The 25,318-nt window shown below is 47.9% G+C and overlaps 1 protein-coding gene across 2 annotated transcripts in view; it reads right to left on the bottom strand.

Moving 5' to 3' along the window:
* The window catches only part of LOC130595064 (septin-9-like), a 131,830-nt gene extending 110,294 nt beyond the window's left edge, over positions 1-21,536 (bottom strand). Inside the window, exon 1 of one of the 2 annotated variants that reach the window (XM_057401428.1) lies at positions 21,071-21,536. In XM_057401428.1, coding sequence (XP_057257411.1) covers positions 21,071-21,092 — 22 coding nt within the window. In that variant the 5' untranslated portion in view covers positions 21,093-21,536. The remainder of the gene's footprint in view (positions 1-21,070) is intronic. The other variant, XM_057401432.1, reaches the window with a different exon arrangement.
* Positions 21,537-25,318: the final 3,782 nt, after the last annotated feature.

Here is a 25,318-nt window from a genome sequence, read left to right as displayed (position 1 = left end):
TGAGCCAAGCAGCTACACTCACATGATGTAAATATCAAAAGAACAAATGAGCAATTTCCATTATCAATAGAAACCACAGGGTGAAGACAAACAATGGAGGATGTAACCCAGGAACTCGCTCTCTCTACACAGTCCAGTAAAAACAAAAACCAAACGAACAAAAAGAACCCAAATCAAACCAAAGTCTTGTTGGAAAGGGACGAGCCAAAACTAGCGGGAGACATCCCTCACTGTGCTGGAGTCAGCCAAGCGGCACCAGCTCAGCTGAGCAGCCAGCGTGACCCTTGCTTCTGTTAAAAGTATTTGCTAGTGGGTCTGAAGTCAGAAAATACAGCTTTCTTCATCCCCCAGCACAAACGTGGCAGGGTGTCCGGACAGCACCGGAGATGTCTCCATTCAAGAGCAGTTTCCTCCTGTGGAGATTTTTGCACTCTCAGTTTCCCAGAGCAATCTCCTGGGTCTGGGCTTAGACTTCAGCTTTGGCACTGAGGTGATGGGAGAACCCTTAGCAGAGCAACACTTCAGAGGTGTCTACAGCACTTACACACCCCCAGCAGTTTTTAAAGCAAAGGCTGACATTCACAGTTGATCACTCCAGGGCAGGATCGGCACCAGCCTGTGCACTGTGCAGAGGCACAGCCCTGCCTCCTGTGATCCAGCCTGTCCCTTGCCATCCCCTCGAGCCATCCTGCTGTCACGGGTAGGGAGGCTAGAAGATGGCAGCAAGGTTATCACTTCATTTGCCCTGCAGCGGATGTAGAGCTGGCACAGGGACCAGTGCAGACTGCTGGGACAGTTTCACACTCCCTTTTAGGATGTGTTCATTGCAACACTCTCAGGGCCACAGAGCGTGTGAAATTGCTCTCTTTTTATCTACTTTACAGGTACTATCCAGTCAGTGGACAAGAGATTGCCTTCACCAGCCCCTGTATTTCATCCTGCTTCACACAGACAAGCTCTAAAACCTCCTTAGATAAAAAGCTGGAGAAGACCTCATCACTACCAAGCCCTGGAGCTATTAACAGGAGAATAACTCGGACATGGTTTGATCCACACTGCACAACCCAGCTGCTGGAGACCGAGCCGTAAAGTTTTCATGCTTGCATAGGACATCACCTTCAGAGGCAGAGCCCTGCACAGAAAGCTGTGGGTGTCACAGTGAGGGCAGAGGAGGTCTGGTAGAGCAGAGTTCTGCAAGGGAGAGACATCTATCTGCAGAGTAGCAAAGGAATGAAGATCTCTATCACTTCAAGCCCAAATCCAATGAACCACACAATTCCTACTTCACTTCTATTAACTTGAAATCCACTTGCAACAATAAACTCAAAAGGAATATGGGAAAAATATTCATGCTCATTTCCAGCACTAATCAGAAACATGCACTGAAGAATAAAAACACTTTTCCAGATTCTATGTAATAGGATTCTTTACAAAGCACCCCCTCCTGGGGTGTAGGATGCTGACGGAATGGAGGGATGCTGTTCCCAAGGTGCACTGATTACAGGCTCAGGAGCAGACCACTATCTCCTCCAACACAGTTGCCACCACACGGGTGCACCAACAAGCTGCATGTGTCTAGGTTGAAGGTCTATAGGTATAGAGCATACAACCTAAACCAACAGCAACCATTTCCCTCACGTGGGAGCTGGATATCATCAGGCTGGGGCCAGACAACACTGCTAATCAGCATAGCCCTATTGACACAAGTGGAGCCATGAGTTCACACATAGAAAGGACCCAGCCCAAGCGTGGATTACAGATAACCCTCAAGGAAACCACAGGAAAACTGACATTAGCAAGATGAATATATTCCTACCACAATGTTATACTTCTTTCAGGTGCCAAACACTAAAAAATGCTCCAAAACTTGTCCTAATGATAAGAGGCAGAAAGAATTAAGCCTCAATTTTTCTGATGTTAGAAAGGCTCCCCCAAACCCAGCAGTGGTCTTCCCTGAGCTCCTGGCTGCAGCAAAGGGGGGAGTTAGGTAGAAGAACCAGTCTTGCACATGGCTGTAGAAGATGGCAGGGGACCCAGCACCTTAACCTTGGCTCAAGTTCAGGCTTTCCTTCAAGACTTTAACTCAAATTAAACTGCAGTAATCCTCAGGAAATCAGTTATTTCATCCTTAGAGCTCAAGGCCAGAAAATTGCTTGGACTGACCTGCAAAATCCACACCACACGTTTTTATCCAGTCACCATGAATTCAAGCTGGTGCTTGAACAAAGTCTTGGCTTTTCAGAAACATTCAATCTCAATGTCAAGATTAAAACATTGGAGTGACCCCAAGTGCTTTGGCAAGTTGCTCAATAGTTAAAGTGGCCTTTAAACAGCACAGAGACCCAGCCTGTTCCTCGTGCATTTGTTCTGAGGTGAGCAAACTCAGTCCTCAGATGCTTGATAGAAATAACAAGATCATTTCACTGCTCTTTGTGATCATCTGGTCTTTACTACCCACAAATCCCTTGCAGCTGATAGTCATCCAGAGATATGCTGGACAACCATGAAAGCACAACAAAATAAATTAGCACAAGCAGTTTTTCATAGGAAAAAGCATGTTAGTCATCAGCTGGGAGCTTTCTAGCGAGAGCCTTTCAGTAATGTGGCCAGGCAGCACAAGGAATGCCACATCACCATGCTGACACATCAATGACTTGTGTAACTGTGTATTTCTAATGCAAGTATCCACACAAACTGGACAGGACTGGAAAAATAGGTCTTTTGTATGTATTGTCAGTTTTGCTGGTTTATGTGATTCTTTTACATCAGGAGGGAGGGAAAAGCATTTGTAAAAGAACAGAAAGCTGTTCTTGTGAAGCTATACTGATTGGGAATTGACTTGGTAATGACTGGCACATCCAAAATCATTTCCTGTTCACTGCTGAAACCAAGCACATATCCAAAGAGATCTTGTCCCTCTAAACTTAAGCTATTTTCATCACACTCCTCACTGCTCACATTCCTTAGCTTTTGAAATCGAAGACAGAAGTAAGAATATGAAGAACCACAATTAATAGTGTCCTCATGATATTTTCCCTAAATGAGGAGTGTTTTGCAGGAATATGGCACAGAGCTCACAAAGCCATTGCAAGAGCAGCTTGGATTTGCAGAACCTGCAGCTCTCCAGCAGAGATGGGAAGGGGGGAAGGTGCCTGAACTCATCCAAGCTGCAGCCTTGCTCAAAGAAGGAAACAATCAAACTCTTACATTAACCAGCTGCCACAAGAGCTTCAGCAAGCTAGCAATGCGTTAGTTACTGATTAACATTAATAGCACAAGAGCCCTCAGGAGCCTGAATGGACAAGGGATAAGGCTTAGCATGCAGAGCACTATGGAAACAAGAACAAAACAGATGAGCACTGCTCATCCTTTGCTTCCAGAAAGCCCCAAACATTTCCAGCATCCAGACTCAGGAGTTCACCTAACTTCCTCAGGCAATGACCATGGATTAGTTGGAGAAAACCTCTGTTAGGTTTGAAGGAGGGGAAATGAATTCTGAAACTGCAATGTGCTATTTCCATATCGATCAAATACTCCCAAACCACCCCACAGCTCTACTCCCCGCTCTGCGTGGGCCAGTAATGCTCTGGCTCTGACCACACAGGAGAAGTCCTGGTGCAAACTCCCTGCCCAGCATCTGGCTCTCTGCTTCACCCTGACACAGTGCACAGCTTCAGCACACTAACCAGCAATCTGTAAAACAATTCAATCATCCTTCCGGAAATGTTTAAATCAATTTCTTGCCACCTTCTTGTAACCGCAATGCAATCCACATTCTATTTTCCAGCCACAGCATCTGCTCCATGACTGTTCACTGCTTCCCTGCTCTTGTTTCAGACACACAGAACTCCCAATCTTGTATTTCAGATGGTCCCCCTGCAACAAACATTACTGGATTTATCATTGGAGCTCTGCAAGCCTGGGGCTGCCATCAGGATGTAATACAGACCCCTTCTGTTTGCCAGGCTCTGAAAGGCAAATGTTGATTTTTCCCAGAGAGGGTTGGGGGTGTATAAAGGGGAAAAGCTGAGAACAAAGAAGCAACAGCTCACTAGCCAGAGGGCTGCAGACGACAAGGGGCAGAGGTTAAGGGTTCTCCTGGGCCTGGGTGACCCACTGGGCTGCTTGGTCTGTAGCTGACAGGAGAGCCAGAGCAGCCAAACCTGGCCAGTTTGGACTCCCCAGCCTTAGTGAGCAACTCTTCATTCACAGCTGGAGGAGATAAGGGATAGCCTTTGGTTTTGAGACCGGTGTCTAACTCTGAAGACACAGCAAAAGGAAATACTCAGCCAGGGGTTTTGCTCAGATGCTAACATTCAAGTCAAAGTCTCACTTCAGTCTTGTGACAAAGCGCCTTTTCCTCCATGCAGTACAGAAGAACAGAAGATGCTCCATGGCAGCCATGTAACATCCAGATGAAGGAAACAGACAGGTATAGAAGCAGCCAAGGGACCACAATCACTAAATCCCATTTCCTCCCTAGCCAGAAACCCAGACAAACAGACAGAGTCAAGATTTACCAGCTGTCTGGACACTTGATTGAGAACAGGTAATCTTGCAAAAACATTAACCTCCAGCAGGTGATGATCACATTTCTCACTGCATCAAACATCCACACAAATGTCCTTTGGGCTACAAGGGCTACCTGGGGCCCTTTCACCCAAGCACCCCTAGTGTAACAGCAGCCTAAACATACACACTTTACAATCCTGTGTTCATACAACAGTGAGCCACTTGGTACGACCCCTGTGATGCTCTGATGCTACGCAGAATTGCCTGAAAGCCAGAAAGCCCAAGATCAAAGCTGCAGGTCAGAAACCAGCCCCATGGGCAGCCCTACACAAAAAAATTTAAGCTCAGAACTGCAGCTGCTCCCTCAGGACATCAAGCATCCACATTCTAACATTAATCTTTAACCCCAACTCCAATCACATATTGATTCTCTGATTATTGGAAGCCAACCTGCCATAGGAAGATGCTGAGGTGGATGGTCAGGGAGGAGCAACTCGGCTGTGGGGGCAAAGGCATCTGCAGGCAGAGGTCTCAGGAACAGCTCAGCCACCATCACGGCTCTACCATGACTCGCTGCACGTAACTTTCCTCCTCCACATATCCTTTTCTCTGCCAGTAAAATGAGGTGTCAAACACTTCCCTTGCCTATAGGAGCAGGAGGGATATATTATTTAATGTTTTTACATTTTAGCTGTACCCTAAAGAATGATTCAGGCACTATCCACAGATTACTGAGATAATGTCCACTGTTCTTAACCATCAGGAAAGAAGGGAAGTTGCAATCTTAGACTACAAGAAAGCCCTGGACCCACACAATTGAAGGGTTTCTCCCATTAAGTCTGCCTCAGAAGCAGCCAAGGCAATCCAGTTCCAGAAGCTAGTAATATTCTTTGAATGTTTTCGCTTGTATCTTACAATTATATTTAATAGTGGCTGCAGCAGAGAAATTGGAATAGAACTTGAACCAGTGTTTAGGACGTAGTTGAGTGCCTAATATTGCAGATCAGTGTACAATAAAGTTTGCAAAAGGCCTTTACAAACTGCCATATAACTCCATCTCCATCTAAAGAGATGCTGCAATTACCGTTCTGTCTTCCATCCCCAAGTTAGACACCCACAGAAAGAGCAACAACAGTCCTAAAATCAGTCACAGGAGTGCCTGAAGGCTGTAATCTGTGAGGGGTCAGCAGTTAATACTGAGATTAAATTTCCTCTGAACTCACCCTCTCCCAGTCTCTTTCATATGAAACATTCAAATGCATTTAATGGAGAACTAGGAATATATCAATAAAATATGCCTGCTCTGTTCTGCTTCTGGACATCAGAGGAGAAAGGTACTCAGCACAAGAGCAGTAAATTAATCTAAAACCAATATGTAGAATCAATACATAAGTGACAAAATCTTATTGGCTTACCCTTTTAAATCTTTGCAAGGGACTAAGTAACTCCAGACCAACACCTACCTCTCTGCGAAGCCATGCTCTCCAACAGTCAGGTCTACAGAGGGACAGCAGGAAAACTAACAGTAAGTTCATTTAAATAAACCCCATGTGTAGGAACCACCTCTACTTGATACAACTCCATGAAGACACATTCCTCTCCCCAGGTACCAAGTGGTCCCAGTGCAACTTGTTCCTCTAATAGGTTTCTGCAGCTGCCAGCAAGTGGAAGGTAAAGCACCTGGCACCACCAAAGAGCTCAGCCCTGGCAAAGGGCAGAGTGAAATCACTCCTGGCACAGGTGAAAACCATTTCAAGCCATGGAGCACTGCCTGCAGCCTCTAAGGAAGCTTTTCTCTCTTGAAACAGGGCTCACACAAGGAGACACAAAGCCTATTCTGTGGGTCTGGCTGAAAGGCAGCATTGTACATGGAACATGGCACGCTCGGTGTAACGGAGCTGGGCAGTGGAGATCTGGGCCCAGTCCAGAACCCTCCCTTGAGCCACTCACCCCAATGATACAAATCTTCAGCCTCTGTTATGAAAATCATCACAACAACAAAGGTAATTGCTGACACTTGTGCAACAAATACATGGGTAGGCACAGGGCTGGGATCTGCTTTGTGTTGGGGTAGATTCTCCTTGGAAAGCTCAGCCTGCAACTACTAAGTAACCCAAATCTCCATGCACCACCAAGACCTTGAACTGTTATAAGCAGCAGCAGAAGGGAGGATTCGCAACATGGTCTTACACCTTATGCCATAAGTAATGAGCCATAGTGTTTGTCCCACTACAACACATGCCAGGGCTGCTGTCAGACAAACCTGAAAGGTCTTTGTCTGGACACTCAAGCCACTTATGACTTCTATACCATCACCAGAGTTTATTACACAAGCTGACCTTTCCCAAATGGCATCTCTTGCAGTCAGAGGACTCCAACACCTCTTGTCCAGAGGGGATCCATGGCACTGCCATGTCCCTCTAGCCCAAACCTGTCTGTCCTGACCCTTTGCATCCTCGGTGGGAGCATCGCTTGTGCGGGTACCTCCCTCCCCTGGCCTGAGCTGTGGGATCGACAAGGGGCCAAGGGAGGATGCTCTGGGGGGTGTCAGAATTCCAGCCTTATCTCCAGAAGCTGAGATCATGGGTAGAAAATGTTTCTGTGTTGTCTCAGCAAGCTTTCTGCTGGCACCCCTCTTCCCCTCCATGAAAGCACCTCTTCTGTGAGCAGTTTTGGAGCCAGAGAAAAATGTTCACCGGTACAGACTAAATGCATTTACCATTTCTGAGACATCAGATCTGAAATGGTGCCTGTTCCTCAGCCAGCTGTGTCTCAAGCAGATCAGAGGAAGCAGCCGCAGCTGCATGGAGGGATGCTGCCACTTCTTTGGAAAACTGCTGTTACACCAAGCAGTCACGCACTGCACTGCTGCTACAAGCTGGTGGCCATGTGCTTTGGTGTCTGTGCAGGAACGATGCCTACTACTTAGGATCATAACCAGAGGTCTTCAGAGACCTGGGTTTGACTCCTTGCTCCACCATAGATACCTGGGAGCCTGGGCAGCACCCACCTGAGCGTTTACGTGTTAAACATCTGCATAGGAGCCCCAGACACTCTCCACAGTCACCAGAGGAGACAGGCTCTTTAGCCAGTGAGTCACCTCCATCCTGAGATGGAGGTGGAAGATAGGGTGATTCATCTGACAGCCCCTAGCTGGAGAGAGGCTGCAGGGACCAGCTCTGATTCAGAGAGGCTTTTAGATGGCTCAACTTAGGCAACATTCAATCCTATCTTGTTTTTTTCCAGGACTCAGTCCTCTGTAATAGGGGATATTAGCTCTCTCCTAGCTTTCATGTCTGAAAGACTGCAGACACAGGAATAGAAAGCACTCTGATCATCTGCACAGTCATTACGCAAGGAGCAGGAGTCAGGATAGCTGATTATGCCCCAACCTGGGTACACAAACCAATGAAGCAGCCTGTTCCTCTGCAGCCCAGTTTCCTCAGCAATAAAGTGGTATAAGCATACGTGTCTTTCACAAAGAATTAATTCCCCATGGACACCTGGGAGGGCTTTGGGAGCACAGGTGAAAAGACCATGCTCATTCACAAGGGACGTCCCCTGGAGGAGCCCCAAGCCCCTCTGTAGGGCTCTGCCTGAGTGATACAAGCACAGAGCAAGGCCACTGCCAGGTAGACCCATGATCCAGGAGAGGGTGAGAAACAACCATGTCCCTCTCCAGAGGGAATGGTCACCCCTTGCGCCCCAAGTTTCCTGTGTGTAAACAAAGCACTGCCCTCCAGGGCCCTTGTGCATCTGTCACCATCAGTTTATTCCATAAGAAAGTGAAATTAAATAAAGAAAAACCACAGCTGAAACCGTGTTTAATCTTGCAAAGATTATGGTTACATGATTTGAAAAGCAGAGGAGGCTGTTAAGCCCCCAGAGCAGAGGTCTCTACTTGGTTTAGACTCTTGTTTTGCCCATAATCTATAGGCAACAGGGCTTGGATGCTTTCAGGATGTTCTAAGGGACTATGCCGGAGCAGTTTTTAATCCAAAGCCTGATCTCCCAGCTGTGTTTTGACCTAAGGATACATCTTTCATTATCTATCAGAAATGGGAACTAGAGAGCTTATAAAAGATGAAGATGATCCCAAGTGGGGATGAAATGCTACTATGTTAGAGAATATTAGAATTCAAATTAATCCTGATACACTGGAAATGGACAACAAACAAACAAAATCCCTGAATAGGATACAGTGAGATTCAACAATGACCAGTGTGCAAAGGTCTAATCTACTCACTAGGCTTCCTCAGGTCAGTGGTTCCTATAGAAGATTCATATCCCAGAAGGGATATATCAGCTACAGAAATAGCTTAGGGTGACAAGTAGTCCAGGCAGGGGCTTGCAGGGAGGTGGGATGGAGCTGACTGCACATTGAGGTGTGGAAGGCAGACTGTCAGAGCTAGGTAAATAGGAGAACCTGCATCATACAGGTTCAGCCCCAGGAGAAATTCACCTTGTAGAAGATAAGGATTATAGCTGTTCCCTTTGCAAACCTGTGCAGGAGATCCTCAATGGGAAAAGCCACCAGGTGCCAGGCAGAGGAGCCCTGGTTTAAGAGTTCATTTACACTCAACCAGTTTGTCTATCTGGGTTCTCCCATGCCTGTAAGTTTCCCTCCTGCATCAGACACCAGGACAGTTTGGCTAGATGAAAAAGCAGGGCAGCCTGACCATGCATGGCCAGTCTTGCAGCTAGCAGCCTGCTCCCATCAGATCAGCAAGGCTGACTGCTTCAGCCTGCTCCATCCCTGCAGGTCTGTGAGTGCTGAGGGAGCAGCAGAGCCTTGTGGAAATTCCCAGACATCCTCCCCTCAACAGGTTAACAGGAGATCCTCCAAGCTCTGTTAATGAGCCGTGATTTTGCCTTAAAACTGAGTACCTTGGAACCGAACAAGGTGCTGCACGGCACCTGCTCCAGCTCCACGTGACAGCCAGGGATTTGCTTAGAGAGAAACTCAAACAAATCCACCCTGGCAAGTGTCGTGCTCTCCTAGAGGTTTTATACAAGGTCATTTCCAGATGGAAAGCAGGAGAGCATGGAACAGTCCTGGGTAAAGTTGCTGCCCCAGTGCCTATTTGGGCAGCTCTGGCAGCCCACAGTCAGTGGGGAGGAGGTGGTGAGGAGGAAGGAGAAAAGCCACAGCTCATGGGCTGAGTATCTGAGCAGCCTCCTCTCCATATGCAGTGACAGTTTAGTGCCATACTGAGCACGAGGTAAGTATTTTTAACACCACATCTTCTCCTTTCCTAACCCGCTGTTCTCCATCCTGTGACACCTTTTGTGTCTACAAACCATGTCGATTTAAAACAGGATATGCAGCTTCTCATTCAGAATGCTCCTCACCTAAGACACCAGTGTGGATTTTACATGTGGTTGTCATTTCTGCTGTCCAGATGAGTAGTTAAAATTTCACAGACTAAGGAATGCTGAAGAAGACACCATTCCCACATACAGAGGCCTGGGGTCTATCTGACAAGTTCAGAGAGAGACCTGTGCCCTCTACGTGTGCTGTGACTATGCAAGGAAGCTCTGAAGACAAGGCTACAAGCTCCTGTTCTACTCATGGGAGAGGTGAATTCCTATGAAGATATGCAGCCTCACTGGGAAATGGCCACAGAGTGGAAATTATCAATAGAAATTTCTTTCTGTAGGCACAAGAACTCACATTACCTCATCAGACTGTTTATAACAACATTTAGAACAAAAAGATGCAATTGTAAAACAATTCAGAGGTTACTTGTATAGCTCTTACCTTCCCAGAGGCAACCACAGCATCCCTCCCAGTATGTCCCAAGACAACTTCTGGCTATTCTAATTCATCCTAGCACATAACTCTGAAGAAATTGTTTCCTGTCTGGATGTTTTCTCTTGCATCCTTACAAGATTTGATGTTTTCTGCTCTTTCTCCCTCAGAGCTGTAGCCCAGAGCTATGTGGAACCTGGTTCACCTCCTGCCCCCATCTTCTCCACCTTCAGTGCTTGTTGGGAGACAGCTGCAGAAACACTCAAAGTATCTCCTGTGGTGATTGAAGAGGAAACACACTCATTTCATCAGCAAAGTCGCTTCCTTCCTTGAGTCTCTGCTCCATCCCAGAGCCCACGGGCACTGTGGACTGTGCTGTGTGCTGGGTCTGCATCCTCCTCTCTTGCCCTTCCAGGCTCAGCCCTTGCTCGCTCCTCTCCACTTTCCTGTATTGGTCTTCCCCACCAATCTCCACTAGTGTATGTGCTCTGCCAGTACAGCTTCTGCTTTCCCATCCATTGACCCACACTCCTGTATACACCTGACCTGTGGGAAACACTTCTGACCCCAGCTACGCAGCTCGGTACTGGTCTGTCCATCAGATGGAGGGGCTTTGGATACAGAAGTATCTCCACAGAGCTAGGAATGAGAACACTGTTTATTTTTACCCAGGACTATGCTCCTAGCCAAGGGCTGTGTGACTATGCCCCGGACCAATATTCCAGCTCCTTGCTTCCCAGTGTCCAGAGCCACTAACCCTTCTTCTGTGTTACAAACTCTGCCACTAGCAGCCCACAGACTGTCCACCAAGGAACAAGAGCAGTCTGTAAAAGGGTTTAATGCAGATGCCTGCAATAATCAGCACCCAGTACTTAGACATTGGAGGTTTTTCTGACTTATATCAATTCCCAGGGGCTCCCATACTTATATTTATGAATCACAGGACATAAAAGACTCAGTAAGATCTGAACATTAATCCAGACACATATTATGAAACAACTTTTTACTCTTCCCTCTCCACCATGGCTCAAGCACAGGGCTCTTATGTTTCCCATGATGATCTTAAACTTAGCAAAGCCAAACACAAAAAAACCCTCAATGCAGCCTCAGATGTACTCTTTCCCTCTCCCCACCACATACACTGTCTGAAAAACCTGACATTCGTTTAAAACACTGCTGTCTGATGCTGATTTCCTAGAGAGCGGCTGATCCGTGAAGAAGCACATGGAGAAGAGCAGGTTTGAAACCTCTACAGATGAATCAAACTTGTCAGGGCTGAGCTCATCCTCCCCAATATTAACTCATTGCTCCAAACATTAACTGCAGGAATCAGCTGTCAGATTATTTCACATCACTGTTGGGAGGTTTATCTGACAAAAGCCCACTCCAGGAAATAAATCACAGCCATGTGCTGCAGCTGCCAAGCAGGACGGGAGGGACCACCCAAGCCATGACATCCCCCAACATCCCACAGCACTGACAACCTTTCCATGCTCAGATGTGGGACTCGCCAGTTGAAGCATCTCACTTGTCAGGACAGCAATTTGGGAAAGCGTTTACAGATGCAGATGGAGCTGAAGGACAATTAACACTGAAGGGCAATTAGCTACAGTAATGTTGGTCCTTCAGGCTGTGTAAATCTGGGCTGTTCAGGAAACACTCAGCAGCTCTGAGCTTCATAAGTTATCTGCTAACAAAAATTATTTTAAGAGGCATTTGAAATCCCATAGTAGGATATGGTGGGTTTAATACAGCTTGGGCACATCTCACACTCCCATTTCTCATTATAATGCCCAGTTTGATAAAACACGCTCTCAAACACGTGAAGGCAGGAATCCAGAGGGGAAAAATCCCTTCATGCAGCAGACAGGGCTGCGAGTGCACGTAATAAAGGTCTGAATTTAAGGATTTCCTGGTGCTACCAAAAACTGACTGTAGATAAAAGCAGGACAGTTCACATGACTCCTTTTATCACTAGAACACTGAAAATCAGCAAGGTCAGAAACCCTCCCCAGAACAAACCAGAGGATGAGGAGGATTATGGCATTTCAGGATTGGACTTGCAACAACTTTGAATGTTTCAAATTAAATTATATGTAAGCAATGAACTACATCTCATCCTCATTCCTACTGATTAAATACATATATATTGATTTTAAGTTTAAAAATTAATTAAAAGTCAGCTTGGAAGGAAGATGAAAACTGAATATTAGGAGAGCAAAGTGTGTGTGGAGTGCTGGTGGATGACACTGCCAGTCACAAACAGTGGCAGGATGGGAGCTCCCCACCAGCTGAGTCGGTGGGTGACGCTTGTTCTGCAGCCCAGGGCTGTACCTTTCCTGCAGGCAAAGCAAAGCCTCCAGCTTCCTTAACACAGCCTTAACATCAGCCTTAAACTCACCTGAGCAAACCCCCTGCCACCTCCCATGGTCTGTTATGTGCAAGTCCTTTGTCCTGACTTGTAACACACTAAGATCTGTTATTCTTCTAGGCAACTTTTATTCCTACATGTCTGGGCACTTACAACTCAGCCACTGAGTCATTCAGCAGCAGCTCTCGGCTGTAACCGCTGAGGGCATCTTGCTTTGTTTCTAATGTCTATTACATTAAGCTATAGGCAATCCCTATTTCTCTTAGTAGCGTCAAACCAAAGCAAACTTGCTCCTAGGGGCTGCTCACAAGGATCAGGACTCCAACTTGCTCCCCACATATGTGCACGCAAAGCTTCCCTGGATCCCCATGAAGGCTGCAAAGGGACGTGACTCCAGACAAGCTGAGGGAGCATCCGGGTGTCAGAGTCCCTCTGTGCCCTCAGCAGTTGCTTTGAGCTCAGCCCTGCAAGGCCTTAGGGAGAACTGCTGTGTGCTGAGCTTTTCCCAAAAGGAGCTGTTCCTCTGCAGATCACCCATTAGTGAGCACTCTCTCCCTTGGGAACTGGCGCCGTTATTCCCTTGGTCCCCAGAATAGCAGTACTCCCACACCAGGAAATTACAGACTTTCTTGAACATTACTGTAGCCTTTTTCATTTCCATTATGTCTTTAGCTGTCTCCTCCCCCTACACTCCTTCTCTAAACAAACCTCCGAGCTGCACAAAGTGTTTCCTGCAAATAATACACATCTGGCATGGACAAAGGGAAGAAAAATAGAAAATCCCTTCTGCTGCTAGTTCCAGCTTGCTATCATCCCTCCAGCTTAACTGCCATCTGCTTGACCTGGGAGCCTAGAAGGTTGAGGGAAATGGAGGGGACAGTTACATACTCTGGGCATCAGATTTGAGCCAGCCCTGACTGAAATTAAGAGTCCAGGTCATGGAGGTAACTTATATTGTGCTTCAGACTGCTGCAGTGCCAGAACTTGAGGGCTTGAGCAAGAACTGCACAAGAAGCCCCTTTTGCCCAACATGGCCAGATGTTTTCACAACAGTAGCAGCACTGGACAAAAACCTTCTTTTCTTGTCCTCCTGGTGCCATCCCACCCTGTTGCTGGGCTCTGCTCTAGATATGCCTGAATCTCTCCGAGCCCCATGAGAGGCTACTTTGTCCACGTGACAGTGGAAGCTGTCTTACAGCACAAAGCCAGGACTCCTTTTCAGACTTCTACAGTGATGGACCAAGTGCCCCATCTCACAGCAGCTACAAGAAAGGCCTTTGCAAGCCTGTGCCATTACCTGAGTGATGAATAAACAGAGAATAAAGCAGTTTCCCAGGCAGCTATGACCTCCCCCTCTGAAACCCTTTAAAGGGTGATTTTTGCTGCCCTCATCACTGGTAAGTCATTGCAGGCCAGTGTGGGAACAGGCTGACTCACCAGTGACTGTGTTGTATCTCTCCCACCACACCACTGATTGCGGCATGTGATTTCCATAGGGAATGATGGCTACACAAGCATGGCTGCTCTTCCAGGGGACACCAGGACTGGGGAGGAAGAGAAGCTCCCTGGTTTGTAGTTAAAGACACTGGTGTGGCCAATGAACACCAAGCCTAGGGACTGGTGGATCCCACCCCGTCCTGCACAGCACCAGGGAGCTTACAAAAAGGAAGCAGACACTTTACACATCCATCCGACAGGTTAAATCTTCCCAAATCACTGTGATACAAAGTCATCTCCTCTTTCACAGGCTTTGCCCTGGGTTTGGATCCCACCTTATGCTGCAAACCCCACAACATCTCCTGTCCAAGATGGGACAGGTTAGCCTCACACAAAGCACCCCACTCACAATCTGACCAGCAGCACTACTCTTGGGAGGGATTTCCCTGCAAGCAGTGAGCACAGACGGAGGTATTCTCTGCAGCAACATCTCCCCATTCCACATGGCCCCACTTCTCCTTGCTCACCCCAAGTGGGGATGGGAAGATGATTGGTGTTTCAGGGAAGGAGATAATCACCCCATTGGGCCACACATGGCTTTTTGTTATTTCTGCATATGTCTGCATGTTGTGGTTTCTTATTTGGCTTTCTCTATATGCTGGATTCCCCTGCTTCTCCAAACTATTTCCTAACAGATGTTGGGATGTTTTGCTGCCTGAACCAAAGCTCTAACACTGTCTGTACGTGCCAGTCAAATCTGCCCATGGTGGAGCACCCAACCAAACCCGTCACACTGATCCTGCCAGCCCAGCACAGTGTGGTGCTGATACAGGGGAACCTGCTAGAGGAGAATCTTTTCATAGCAACATTACGTCAATCACCACGAGCCATCAGAAACATGTGACAGCAGACTCTGTTGACATTTAGAATATATTGTCATCATGGTAGTAAAATGTAACAGTTGTGCTTTTTTGATGGGAAATCTTGCGATCCCACCTCATTCTTTGCAGCAAGGAAGCATAGAAGTAAGACGGCCAGGACCGATGCCATCAACAACTCTTGATACCTGCTAAGCCACAGAAACAGACTGTGAGGCCCTTAAGGCAGCTGAGAAGAGTCTGTCTGAGGATCAGGGTGCTTTCGTCCAACAGAGACTCCAGCAGTTTGTGGCACTCGAGGAAAATCACAGGCTTTAGTATCATGAGGGAGGACAGGCACATGAGAAATCTAATTCTCCAAAGCATACAACTTTTTCATTTTAAAAGTAGCCAAAAGAATTGATAAAGGATTTTAGCTGTTGACCACACAGTGCAGACCTGGGCAATGCTGCCTCTTGGCCATGGTGTTGGCTTGGGAAGATGGTGTCACACTGCCCTGCTCATACAGCCTTTGCCTCTGCTGCCCATCACACACCACTCATTGAGGAATTCAGAAGTGGAGGGAGTGAAGGACATTTCTACTTTTCCTCTCTGCAGCACTCAGAACAATGGTACCACTCTCTCTGGGCATCTCTAAATGTTACTATAGCTCAAAAGGAACCTTGGGGGCAGCAGGCAGTGGGAATGTCAAAGGCTATGTCCAGCCTTGCATGCAGCAATGGAGAAGTGACTCAGGCAGGGACAGAGCAGGAAACAACATGATGTGGTAAAAGGCAAAACAAAGTAAGTGAAGAAGGTTGTGAAAGAAACCCCACCTGACAGAATGTGTGAACGTGGACAGGCATCGTGACTGTTGCTTACCAGCATGGACTAGTTAGAGATGTGGCTGTCCAAAACAGTGAGTAAGTGTTCACCATGCAGGAACTGCATCACATTTGTTCTCTCTTTCCTTTGGGGCTTAAAGAAAGGTTGGGTCCATGGACATTTGGTACCAACCAGCTTTCACATGGATCTGAATGATGCAGATCATCCACACAGCTGACCAACCTGCAGAGCTTTCAGTATCCTGAAAATCAGACGCAAAGCCCTTTGTCTGTGTACCAGCTTTGCGCTATTCTTGGATGAACAAGTTCATTTTGTACTCCTTGTTATTTTCCTTCCTGCTATTTCAGTAACATGAGGTAACACAATGCCAACACAAAACCATGTCATGAAAAACTTCCACAGCCTCAGGCAAGCAACTGGTGTTTCTGGGGCAGCTCACCCCATGATGGCACTGCCAGCACCACTACCCCTCCTCTTCCCTCTAGTCCCAGGATCCAAAACTCTTTCCTCACCCTTTTCATTCCCCTTCACATCCCCCACACTCACACTGACTTTACTAATGCTTCCACCCTGCTCTGCCACTGAAGGGAAAGGAAAGGAGCCCAGGCCAGGTTTCACAGCTTTACTAGAGCGCAGAGACCTGTAAGGGGGAGAAGGCATGGATGGGTGACAGCAAAAGAGTTGAAATGGCAGCCTCTGAGCAAGGTGAGAGGTAGGAATCAGCTGTAAGCAGAACAGACACCCAGGACACAAGTGTGTGCCTCTCTGAAAAGCAAACACAAGCCAAATAAGCAGCATGCTGGCTCCTCCACCTGTGGTTTCAGTGGTAGCTCTGTTCCACCAAGCAGTGAGGACACAGGATGGAACAGAAACCCTGGCATTTCTGGCTGCAGTGGGTTTTTCCACTCCTGCTCTTCTACAGAAGCCTTCCTGAAGGTTGATGCCTTTCCTTATTGCACCCTGTATTTGCTCAAGCACTGCACAGCCGTGCCAGTGGCTGCTGTGCCTCTTCATAAACCAGTTTGTTTACCGGTTTATGAAGTTTACTGCAAAGTGCTTTGGCACATCAGGCACAGGCAGAGCTGTTTCACACAGAGATAACTGGTAGAAGCGGGGCAAAAGGACAGTTCATTCATCTGAGCTGGTGGAATCATTCATTGCTTGCACTCAATTCAGGTTTTGAACAGTCAGTTTGAACAGCCACAGACTGAGGATCCAGCTTCTTGTGATTGATTGCAAATCCTCAGTACAATAATCTGTTTTGTTTTAACGATCTCTTGTTGGAAGGTTTTGGGGAGTAAGAGCTGGCCGTGAGTTTGAGCTGCAAAAAATGGCTTTTTAATTTTCGTGTATTTCAAAACAAACTGGTTTGTATTTCTGTCCAAAATGTCAAACTAAATCAAACAAATGCTTTGTCCTTGATACTGCTGTTTGGCCACTGAACTTCAAATATCACATCAGTCTGAACAACTCTGTTCATTTTATCACGGCTTAGACACACAGTGCCAGTTAGATGACAGGAGATGGGGTTCAGTTCAGGAGAGAACAATGTGGCTCTGCAAACACCAGGTCACCTCTGTCCCAGCCAGCAAGCTTTGTGATAGCTAGGTTAAAAGCCATTGAGGGAACTGCACTGTGCAGCATGAGCCTGAAAAAGATCCAGTCTCAGTGTTTCCAGAGGACTGGCTGTGCCAGAGATGTACTGAGGCCCCCACCACAGGCACCACACATCCAGTCACAGCCCCTGATGCTTTTTTAGGGGGAGGGCAAGTCTATCCACCGCTTCCTCATTGCAGTTTGATGAACTCCATTGGCTGCCAGATGAGCACTCACTGCAGTGTGTCCCTGTGCTATCACAGCTGCACACTGCAGCTCTGCTCACCCCCAGCAAGAGCTCACTTGCTTTTCTTCTTCACCAGCTGCACATACTGGAGTGTAAACACGGAGCCTTTTGGTGGGATACAAACCTGATTTGCCCCACTAGTACCAGTAACTGCAGCTGCCTTGGGCCAGAGCTGCGGGTATTCAGCACCTACAGGATGCTGTGTGGTGGCGGCACCAAGTCAATACAATGGGGCTGGGGCAGGAGGGGACCCTGGGACACTACAAACCAACCTTTTTCCCCAAAGCTTCCCAGTCCAGATAACGCCAACAACTCCAATTTCACTAATATTCTATTGTCATAATATTCTATTCCATGTTTTATAGTGAATCATTCTGTGAGTCACAATGTGGGAAAAAAATATTGTTCCTAAGTCCTACTGCAATGATCAGATGAGTTTTCACTGTTACTCCTGCAGTTTTCTTATAGCCTTGGCTCATATATGAGGAGTTATTTCTCCCTAAGTGCCTAAGCAATAAATCAGGAGTTCACAGTTTAGGTAAGAGGTATCACACAGCCCCTATGGGTAATTCTGGAGGCACTGTAATGATGACAATCCTTATTTCAGGGCACGCCAACACCTTACAGAAACTTGAAACTGCAAACAGTCCTTGGCCAAAACAATTTGCACCATCCTTAATAATACCTATAAGCAATCGTGTCATTTATCACAAATCCTGCCTACTGCTTCTTTGGCAATGCAGTTGTGCTTGAGTAATGGAAAAGGAGAGTTGAAAAATCCTTTATAAAAATAGTATTCCAGGACAAGTAAAACACCTCAGGAAAACCTCTCTTTGCCTTAAGCATCTGAAATAATAGACATCCCTAAAGCAAACATGTAAGAGCTGGCTTCAGCAGCGGTTATTGCTCATTTTTAACTTGCTATGTAAATTCTCCTTTTCTCCCTCTCCCCTCCTCCTCTTGCTGCTGCCAGGAAATCCCAGGAAAGAAAAGTGCTACCAGGCTGAGCTGCATGTGCCCGCGGCTATGGCACAAAGGTCTGAGCCTCTCTGCTGGTAAGAGGTAAAGCATTCAAAAGCAAACTCTTTATCCCAACCACACCTATATGGCATGTGCTCAAAAGCCATAGCAGATGGGTAATCATTTCCCCTGAAGTGCTTTAGAAAAAGTAAATCTCTCCTGGGGTGGCGAGCAGCCTGCTAACAGGAGAGCACTACAGCAGCACTGCCGTGTTTGCAGAGCAGGACAGAGCTGGAGCTTCAGCCCTGTGAAGTCAACCGAGATGCTCCAGCTGGGTTCAGTGGGACCCAGTCCACAGAACAGATCCAGAATATACTGGAGAGGAGCAAAGAAAGCCAGCAAGGGATGCTCCCTAACCTCAGAAAGTGTTCCGAAGACACTTAGGGTTTCCTATTGTCATCATATTCAGGAGTTTCTCAACCAGGTGCTGTGTTTCCAGCCTGTCAGAGGTTGTCAGCAATGTGCTTGAGAAGCACAGGCTTTGCAGCTGAGAAATCACTTTGTCACCTCACCAGTTTCTCTGGCAGTAGGAAGTTCAGAGGCCCTGCAGCACCCTGTACATCTTACTCATGTCTTGGAGATGCAGTCTGGACTCCTGGTGCAATTCCCCCAGGCAAGCTACCATCACTGCTCCACAACTTGTAAAACCTTCAGAATCATGGGGCAGGGAGGGTTGACAGAGGTGGCAGCTCTCCAAAGGCACAGTGGGTGATTAATCCAGCTCCTCTCTCTCCAATCAATCAGTGAGAGGCAAGGCCCTAGCACTGCCTGGCCAGGAGCTGACACATGAATGTGGAGCCTTTACCACATGAACATGAGAGCTGCTCAGAAGAACTGCATGTGCTTTGTGGAAGGTTAGTGCAGGTAATAAATAGTGCAATTATCCTGTTGCTTCAGCCTAGCATATCCTGGCTAGTGTAATTCTTCTCTGCAGTGTACCAAGGGAAATCTCAAAGCAAACAGCGTTTCCAAAATACAACTGCAGTCCCTTTGAAATAAAAGTACCGGCCAAATGTCAACAGACCTCAGTTGCAACACCGAATGAAGGTGGGTTTGTGACCAGGGACACACCAGTCCCATCACAGGCTTTGCACTGCCCCAGCTCCACTCCAGCACTACCAACCAAAGCAAGCAAAGCAGTTGAGGATCACTCGGCCTCATCTGCAAGAAGTCATAATAGCAGGTCACGCAGTTGCTGACAGGTTTCCTTATGACAGCCAGCTATCTCCAACCAGTTCTCGCTCTGCTCCAGGGCTGCTTTAGCGACTGTGCACCTCAGGAGGCTTGTACAAGTACCAGTTCTTCCTACCCACAATGCACAACCGTTAGTATCCACTTTAATCCATTACAACATGCTAATAGTCATGCTTAGGCTTTCTCAGGTTCCCTAATAAAACCTCCCTGGCAGTCTATTTAGCAACACTAATGAGAAATGTGCAAGAGAGAAACATGACTAATTCATTTTAACAATAAACAGGCAGCAGCATCACACAGGGAAATTTCTGTGTGAAGGCAAACTCCCAGCTCCTGCGGCTAGCGAGCTCAGGCAGGGTTGGCCACAGCAGCTGCCACCAGCACCCCCGTGGTGACTCAGGATGTTAGGAGGCTATCATGGTGACACCACATCCCTGGAGCAGCTGGGCAAAGCCAGGGCAGAACTGGGCTTACAGAACACATGGTCGCAGGTTGGTAGCTGGAACCAAGCAGAAATCAGTTGCAGAGCAAAGTCCTTCACCTTGAGGAGCTGCCAGAGGCACCTGAGCTTTACAGGGTGAGCTACAGACATGACTCCTCCTTTGCAGGAGTTGTGTCCACTCTATCATGCGCCTGCCACTTCTTGGGGCTGTTGGCAGGATATCACAGAAACCTCAGAGAAATAACATCAGTCAGTGCTGCTTGCTCCTGTGTTAGCTGGGGAGGAAGGAGCCTGGTGAGCCTGCGAGAGCAGAGGGCAAAAAGCCCTCACCCCACGGGGCAAGATGAATCAAACAGGATGGAGAGCAGGGAGAGGAGAGTCCTGCAGCATTAGGAGATCCCAGCTCTTCAACCCTCCATTTAGAAATCCTTCCAGCCCCCAAGGAAGCTGGTGTCACACACAGTGCCACCATTCCATTTCATTTCAATCTGCTGCTCAGCACTGGAGCTTGCCCCATGCTGGCACAGGTGCCTCCTGAATAACAAGCTCCATGCCACCAACACCGAGTTCTGCCTGGAACAAGTTGCCTCCCTGGATTTGTTTTGCTTTTTTAGCCTTTTCCACTGATCGACAGGGTTTGTTCATACACAGTAAAACAGCTCACTCTGTTACAGAGTGCTTGGAGGGAGAGGGGCTTGTGCAAGTTGTACTTTTGGGGTTTAAAACCTTTTTCTTTCCCGGTAGAGACCCAAAGAGAAAGAGGTGAGAGAAAAAGAGCAGGCTGCTACTTGCTCACCTGAATACGAGGATTTCTTCATGCCGTCGCTTCGAGCTGTGACATAGGAGCTGGCTGAGGCGTTGGGTCCCCAGGGTGCCGTGCCGCAGGTGTGATCCTTTTGTCAGTGCAGGCAGGGTTGGGGAGGGGACGTGCACGCTGCCACCACATCCAGGCGCGTGGCTCCAGTCGAGGGGCAGCCCAGCGCTCCAATTAATTAGCACACACCTTTCCCAACCTCACACACAGTTATGGGCTGTTCCAACTCTTTCGGCACCGGCAGGGTAGAGCAGGGCTCAACCTCCCTGGCAGCTGCATGTTATCCCCCTGGAAAACAAATGGTCTCGGGGATTAGTCCTACCAACTCCCAGCCCTGGAAGTCCCAGTGTATTTAGCTAGTGCAGCAAAGGGAAGGGAGGGAATTTCACGCCTCCAGCCCAGCACACCCCACGGCTTTGGTTCAGCTGTTTGCTGCTGGAGCAGCTTAGGTCAGAGCTACTCTCAAGTCGGGCAGTTTCTAGTTCAAAGTGCATTAGTGACCTGTCAGCATGCTGTGGTGTAAACACCTCTTTCCTCTTCATTACCTACCTGTAAGGGACTCATTCAAGACTGGAAGTTGAGCAAAATGCTTACATAGGTTTGCAACACAGGGAGAGCTATGTGCAAGCAGTTACTCACTGCTCAGTAGGATGCAGAATGCCACGTATTCCATAACCAGTTCCCCAGAGCACTGGGATCTGGGCATGTCCCCAGGTTACTGAGGAAGAGGAGGCTCCATTTTGCAATTACTTATGTGCCTCAGCACGTGAATCTGCCCGGAAAGCAGACATGCTCCTGATCACTCCCTGTGAAACACAGGTTGGACAATCAGCTACACAAACGCAATAAGCTGGGGCATTATGAACACAGACAGGAGGAAAGAGCAAATTAAGACTAGCTATGACTAAAAGCGCAGTGAAGTGCAAGAGCCTGAACTGCCGCAGGAAACACTGGGCTGATTACTGGAAATGTTCCCACAGCCAGCTCGGGTGAGTCACTCGCGGGAAGGTGCAGAACACGAGTCCTGTCCACATGAGAAAGTGCCACCAGCTCAAGGTAGAGGAAGCATTTTCCATTTGGTTTTAGACTTTTGCCCAGCAGGAGAAAAACTGTTCTGCACCCAGCCCTAACCCGGCATTGCACGGAGACAGATGAGCTGGATTAAGAAGATACAGTCACCATTTTTCAGCCATGGGTTTTTGCTTGTGTAACAGATAGGAAGAAACAGACTGTCTGAGCCTCTCAGGCTTTAGTGCAAAACTTGAAGAGCTAGCTGAAGTCACTGGGGGGATTCAGTGCTAAGCAGCCAGACTTTGCACTGAAACAGCTCAGGAGCACTCACATATTCCCCAGGTCATAGCAGCAGCAGCAACCCTACCTGCTGCTGCATGACTACCCTGCCTTACTGTTCCGATCCTGCTGGTCTCCAGCGGAGAGAAAAAGCAAAAAACCTCTGTCATCAAGAAAACTTTTGAACCACCAAAGCTTTGTTACTTAAGTAAACACACATCTAAGCCCATAATAATAATATATTACTCTTTCCACAAGTGATTTTGACATCATTAATCACAATTTACAGAGGAGAAACAATAGCACAATGACTTGCCCCACCTTGTACCCCAAGGGCAAAGTCAGGGGTAGAACCCACTCCCAAACACTAACCCCACTGCTCTGCTTTTGCCTGCATCTCTCTGATGGACACAACTACTCTCAATACTCAACATTCACAGGGCTATACTTCACAGGAGATCAAAAGACAGTTTTCTATTCTTCTCACATATGGGTATTATGTGCACATGTGCATGATTAAGTGTGTGATTACATGTGCACATGTGTGCGATTAAGTGTACGGCACCACATGTGTGTGTGATTATGTGTGCAAGGTGTGCTGTGCCTTCATGGGGCTGCTGGTGAGCAGCATTTTCGGAGCCATGGCTGGGGTACAGCCATCTGATCAGCTTGACTGCACAAATACAAACAGCAAATTGTGGAGCAGGCTTTTCTACTGCAGGGCCAAACAAACACGAGGAGACACAAATTGGCTGAAGGGATTTTTTTTCTCCTGAAATACTGTCTGACAAAGAATCCCTTTCTTTGGCTGCCTGGCCTCAGAATTACCAAGAGGATCAGTCGCTTGGCTCAGAAGAGCAGGTTAATGTTTAATACAATGCCGAGCCCACAGGCTTCAAATAGGTAAGTCATTTATAGGTTCGTTCTCTCCCTCCCCCCTCTTTCATAAGATTAGTGTGAGAATTTATTGTTCCTGAAAGTGAGGGATTCAGACTGCTGGCTCGGCCTGGCCGCAGCAGAGGGAGGCACTGTGTGAGCCTCATACATCCAGCCTTGCCAAAGCAGCTTGGATCTGACCTGGGGCATGCACACATCCCACACCCTGCACCAGCCCTGGACATCCCCTCTGCATCCAACTCTGGCAGTCCTGTGCCAGCATGGTGCTGGCAGCGGTGCAGAGCTGGCCTCTTTCCAGAGAGGCTGCGTCAATCTCCCTTGTCACGGTCTTGTGATGCCCAACTGCACGCACACAGCAGCAATCTGAGCATGGGCAGGCTCCTCCGAGCCCAGTGGCACTGCACCCACCAGGGCTGCAGATGCTGCACCGCCTAGAGCAGCTGCTGAGCCTGACCCAGCTGTGATGCTCTCAGCAGCTGGTTCTTCATGGCTTAGTCCACAACACACACTACAGTTCCATGGCAGGCACAAAAGCAGTGCGTGCTCTCTCTCCCCCAGCAGCATCCTCCAGGCAAGCACATACCCAACCTGTGTGGGTCCTGCACCAAGACATGCAATCTCCCACTCTGAACATAATGCAGTGATCAGAAGAGCGAGAGACAAGCACCACCAGCTATGTACAGTGGGCTGGGGTAGAGAACCAGAGGCTCAGGAAAGGGTCAAGTTGAGGGAGAGACTGGCAGAGGCAATAGCACCAAATAATGAATATTGTAGTGAGGAGAAAAGAGTAGAAAAAAGGGTGAGCTGCATGTAAAAACCTATGATCTCATGGACTAGTACAAAGCTAGACATTAGGGTACACTGAGTTGCGTAACTGCATCTCTCCAACTGGCTTATTCAGCCTCTCAGACTAAGTTTCTTGGTTTCTTGTCTTGCAAAAGGGGAGGAAGGTTGAGTTCTCAGGGAGAGGTATGGGGAGACTGTGTGCTACTCAGTGCTTCCCTGGGGCTCAAAGACATTGCCTTCTAGACAAAAAGCTGCTGTTGGAGCAGAAACTTACACTGCAAAGACCTGCCAGTGCGCAGCAGAGCAGGCCAGACCCTTCTCTTTAGGGAACAGTATCTCCAGCTGATTTAGAAGTGGAAACTCACCTGTCAGGACTATAAACCACCCACATCTCCCTCTCCAGCTCTGTTTGTTTTACATATGATCCCCCAAGCTCCCTTTTCCTGACCAATTGTTCTTTAGTGGCTGTGGGGCTGGAGGGAGGATGTAAAGTTTTCCACCCTGCTCTGTACCAGCAACCCATCCTGCCCAGCACAGAAAGGAGGCTGCTAAACCAGGCACGAGGTGAGCAGTGGCACTGCACCCTGGCCCAGGAGATCATTGCAAAAGCCCAGCAAAACTCATCTCAGAGAGCCCCTGGACTCAAGGGAAAGGAAGCAGGAGGGGAAGGAGACCACGCAGAAGATGAGAACTTGTGGCTTTTGGCCAAGAAAGGGTTACTTCCATTGCCCAGCACCTGAAATTGCCCTGGCAGGCACAAAGGGTGGCTTTTGGTACTGCTGCATGTACAATGGGGCCTGAGTCACCTGCATACTTTGCAGGTCCAACAGCTCGGATGCACCAAGTCAGCAGGAAAGTGGTTCTGTCAGCCCACTGAACCCAGTCGCTGCAGCTGGAAAAGCTCTGTGCCAGTGGGCTGGCTGCTGACAGCCCAGCTTAAGTTTGGTCCAGCTTGGTGGCCAAGACACAAAGTTGCTTGTCAGAATACAGAGAGCAAATCGACCAGCATTGGGCACTTGCGGCACTGGCAGTATCTGCCCTCCTTTCTGCCACCTTCTTGAAGAAATTAAAGTGTTATGGCACCTATGATCTCTCTTCCTTTCCCCTGCAGCCCTAATGGAGTGCTCACTCACAATGCACTGGTTGTGCCACAGTTGATCCTTACAATACCTTGGTTACTTAAGTTCGTAATTGTCTTCATTTAGCATGTTGGGTCTGCCAGCTCTGAGCTCGGTGATGTCTGCCTTATAAAAACTT

The sequence above is a fragment of the Pezoporus wallicus genome, unplaced genomic scaffold, assembly GCF_028554395.1.
Source record: "Pezoporus wallicus isolate ANWC-B61680 ecotype Strahan unplaced genomic scaffold, APGP_CSIRO_Pwel_v1 contig_8702, whole genome shotgun sequence".
Lineage (NCBI taxonomy): Eukaryota > Metazoa > Chordata > Aves > Psittaciformes > Psittacidae > Pezoporus > Pezoporus wallicus.
The sequence above is the reverse complement of the archived record's forward strand: the minus strand, read 5'-3'. Positions and strand labels throughout refer to the sequence as shown.